Raw genomic sequence first — 4,241 nt, forward strand, 5'->3', positions numbered from 1 at the left:
TAGCTGAAGTTTGCTGCGCTTTATCCTAACATTACACAAAGAATGCCTGCAATCATTCAGTCAGGGACGACTGCACAAAACGTGCACTGTAAACGAATAAAAACGTTCTAAACTGTTACGAAATGATAAACAAATGTAGTTTGTGCAACGCTGGAAATATATTTACCTTTTTTTAAAAATATATTCTTTTAAACCTGCTGAGATACAAGGAGCGTATACTGAAATTCTCAGTTCCACCTGGTTCGACGCGCATGCCCCGGAAACTCATGAATATTCATGTATGCTCCGCCCTACTAGGGGGTGCAAAATCTGGCAGGGTGCAAATGTCGGCACTACACCGGCGATCCGCCGCAGTCAAGCGCCCGTCCGGGTCACAGCACGTCGCCGCCGTGCTCGGCTTCATCACGAGCCTGAAACACTAGCTCAACTAGTCAACATGTGGCTCGCCCGGCAGTCTAGAAGATTCTCTTGATGATAGCGAGCTCTCTGCTGATCTATAATAACTTAGACATTCACAGTTAATTGTCATGTTCTTGTTAGACGCACCGTGCATGAAATTTGAAGAATGACAACAAAATCACACTCGTATATTTCTGAGCTCTATGTGGTGTCTGATTTTGATTTTAATGTCCTTTTAGGCGGTCACTGCTGCTCAGAGGCGTGGAGAAGAAGTGGAGACCACCAAGAAATGTAAAACATAATACTTTTTTTTTTTTTTTTTGTATCTTGCAGTTTGTTAAAATGTTGGACTGATCTGTTGGAAGATCATAAAATATTTACTTTGATTTTATATTTGAGTGTTTTTGACAACAACAACTAAATGAACCTTCGAACTTTAATAGCACACATCATCATCTACAGTAAAACTATGGACATGCTGTGATTCATTAACCCGTCCAAGAGCAGATATTACATCTGCCTTTTTAAAAACGGCTGACATTTGCTGGACCTCACATGAATCATCTTCATTTTTTAATCATATATCAGTATGCTTAAGTGAGAAGTTGATGTATTTTGTTTATTTATTATTTAGACAAGTATTTTACACTTATAACCTAATAATCTGAGTACAGTTGTTCACCAAAAATACACTATGAAAAACAAAAAATCAAAAACCAGGAAAACAGTTTTTAAAAAGTAAAAAAGAAAAGAAAAGAATAAAACTACATTTTACAATTTCTTGAAGCACACAAAATCTTGCAACTCCAATATGAAATGTAAAAGTGTGCCAAATGATTATAAATAGGAAAAGGGTAGTTGAGAAACTGACATAAAACACCCCAAAAAATGTTATTTTGGTTCTGTCAGCTGCTGTTAACAATGAATTATGTGGGTCAAATTAACCCGCAAACATCATAATCGCAGTTGAAATTTATTCCACAACACATCAGAGTGTTGAATCTTTGCCGGCATCTTTGCAAAAAAAAACAACAACAATAAAATAAAATAAAAAATCTCAAGAAAAGCATCACTAAAAAATTGAAACGGGTCAGACTGATCAATACGAGGCTAATTAAAATATTTAAATGGTCTGTGAATGTCACATGTGGTTCCTCTGCTGGAAATTCAAACTGATCCTGTTGGATTCAAACACACTGAGATATGTTTACTTTTTTAGGTCGTTTTATGCATTAATTTCCCCATCTATTGCAGAATTTGTTTTTTGTTTTTTTTCAGAAAAACTCCATGTTTTTGTATTGATATTTTTTATGTTACTTAAACATGAACCAGCATGACAGCTGTTGCTATATTCTCTATATCATTAGAATATTGCGTATTAACTTGTGTAATCTTACATGCAGCGCCCTCATCATGGTTAGCTGTGTTTTCTAGTATCACTGGAGGTTGATGTTGTTGTGATGCCGGATCTCAGGGTCAGCGGGCCAGAATAAGCAGCACCTGGTTACCAAGAACACAGCTCCACCATCAGCGTGTTCCACTGGAAGTGGGCAAAGTCATCCAGAAAGGCCGTCAAGACAAGGGTCTGACCCAGAAAGACCTGGCCACTGTAAGCGGGATCGCAGCTACAGTCAATCTCAATTCATGTGTTTAATGATCACATGGTAGGAATGAGCCAATCCAGGCAGTCTGTTGGTGTGCCGGTATTAAAACACACGGAACGCATGCACTGCTGCTGCTTCAGAAACATCATCCTCTGTGTTTCTGTTCAACAGAAAATCAACGAGAAACCTCAGATCATCGCTGAATATGAAAGTGGGAAGGTGATCCCAAATAATCAAGTCATGGGCAAAATTGAGAGAGCCATCACAACTCTTCCATAGTGCTGTGGCCACGTACTGAACCGGTTTATGGGTTCACCATCATCTCACCTGCCACAAAGGGTTGAAGCTCCGTGGGAAAGACATTGGGCAGCCGCTGGAGGCCAAACCCAAGAAGAAATGAAGACAAAGCCTCGAAATCAGCCCGTCTCTAGACGTCCCGTCCTCCTCCTCCTAACCCGGGCTGATGGCACTGGAGTCTCAGTGCTGAGCTGCATTAACAGTGATGATGTTCACAAACTCAAAGTGCTGCGATACAGTTTGGCAGTTCCTTGCTTTGGCATGAAGTCTTTCTCTTGTGGAGATGAAACATTTCAATCAGCCTGTTTTATTTGCAGTGATTTATAAATAGGCCACGTTCACACAGCAGCAGAATACGGTTGTCAGTCCTGTATTTGAGTCCTTAATACAGTTACGTTCACACACAGTTCGGTTATTTATTCGGTTATTACCGTTATTTACGGGTGTGACAACCGCATTCTGTAACCGAACTCACACCTGTAAATTTTCAGGACTCACAACCGCATTCTCGGAACACACGCGCTGTGTGAACGGAACAGGACTGTACAACTAGTTGTCTGTCCCGTCATACAGCGCGAGAGAGAGCCGCTCTGCCGCACAAACGCGCGTGTACCGTGTTTTCATGTGTGTTTTCGGTAACTTACAGTGACGGAGAAATGAGCTGCGTGTCATCTGAAAGTTTTGGATCCCGTGATTCCCGTTAGTTTTCCACCGGCGCCGCTCCCGTCAGTTTTGTGTTCTGCGCGTGATTCAAATGCTCCGCTCTCCACCCAAATATAAAAGCTGCCGTCGGTTAATTAAGATTTGACGAAAGAACTCGCGGCTCGATTGGACTCTTGCCATGTCAGAAGTGATAAAACGTGCAGTTTTCAATTTTATTTTGGTCACTGTCGCTATGGTTACTGGTAAGGAATACGGGCTTGACGTTGCACGTTCATACAGACAGTATTCCAAACGCAACTGTAAGCTGCTGTGTGAACGTGACATTTCGAGACTCACACCTGTAAGTAAATGTGTTGTCAATCCCAAAAACTGACAGTGTGAACGTAGCCTTATTTAAAAGCATGTTTTGCTTGATTGTGGCCTTGCCATGCATCTGGTATGTTTATGGCCACGTTCACACAGCAGCAGAATACGGTTGTCAGTCCTGTATTTGAGTCCTTAATACGGTTACGTTCACACACAGTTCGGTTATTTACGGGTGTGACAACCGCATTCTGTAACCGAACTCACACCCGTAAATGTTTACAGTGTGTTACTTGTTTTCATGTGTGTTTTCGGTAACTTACAGTGACGGAGAAACGAGCTGCGTTTCTGTCACCTGAAACTTTTAGATCCCGTCAGTTTTGTGTTCCGCGCGCGACTCAAATACTCCGCTCTCCACCCAAATTTAAAGGCTGCTGTCGGTTAATGAAGATTTGACGGATGAACTCGCGGCTCGATTGGACTCTTGTTGTGTCAGAAAGTGATAAGACTTTACGTTTTTGACTCCTGTTGCACGTTCATACAGACAGTATTCTAAACACAACTGCAAGCTGCTGTGTGAACGTGACATTTTGAGACTCACACCTGTAAAGAAAATGCGGTTGTCAATCCCAAAAATTGACAATGTGAACGTAGCCTATGTTTTAGGCTAACGTTTACACGACAACGATGTAGTCAAAAACGGAAAAGTTTTTCCCTTGCGTTTTTAAAAAGTTTCACGTATACACGACGTTTTCAAAACGATTCACGTTTACACATATCCGCGAAAACGGCCAAAAACGCTGTATTATGTATGCCAGGCCAGTAGTTGGCGCTGTCACCTTGTTAGTAAACAGTACCTGTAGGAAAGTGACGATTATTATATGCTGTATATGCAAGTACCATGTTTGTTGTGTATGTTTGTTCGCGCTTGCCTTTAAAATCGACACGTACTGCGCAGGTTTACAAGGTTTACAT

General features: G+C 41.3%; 1 protein-coding gene across 1 annotated transcript in view; it reads left to right on the top strand.

The window, feature by feature from the left end:
* Positions 1–2,282, top strand: part of LOC107745632 (endothelial differentiation-related factor 1 homolog) — a 4,520-nt gene extending 2,238 nt beyond the window's left edge. The window contains exons 2-4 of the mRNA XM_016559555.1: positions 639–690; positions 1,874–2,008; positions 2,175–2,282. Of these exons, the coding sequence (XP_016415041.1) occupies positions 639–690; positions 1,874–2,008; positions 2,175–2,282 (295 nt within the window). The remainder of the gene's footprint in view (positions 1–638; positions 691–1,873; positions 2,009–2,174) is intronic.
* Positions 2,283–4,241: the final 1,959 nt, after the last annotated feature.

Source organism: Sinocyclocheilus rhinocerous, unplaced genomic scaffold (assembly GCF_001515625.1).
Source record: "Sinocyclocheilus rhinocerous isolate Xijiao unplaced genomic scaffold, SAMN03320098_v1.1 scaffold1489, whole genome shotgun sequence".
Classification (NCBI taxonomy): domain Eukaryota; kingdom Metazoa; phylum Chordata; class Actinopteri; order Cypriniformes; family Cyprinidae; genus Sinocyclocheilus; species Sinocyclocheilus rhinocerous.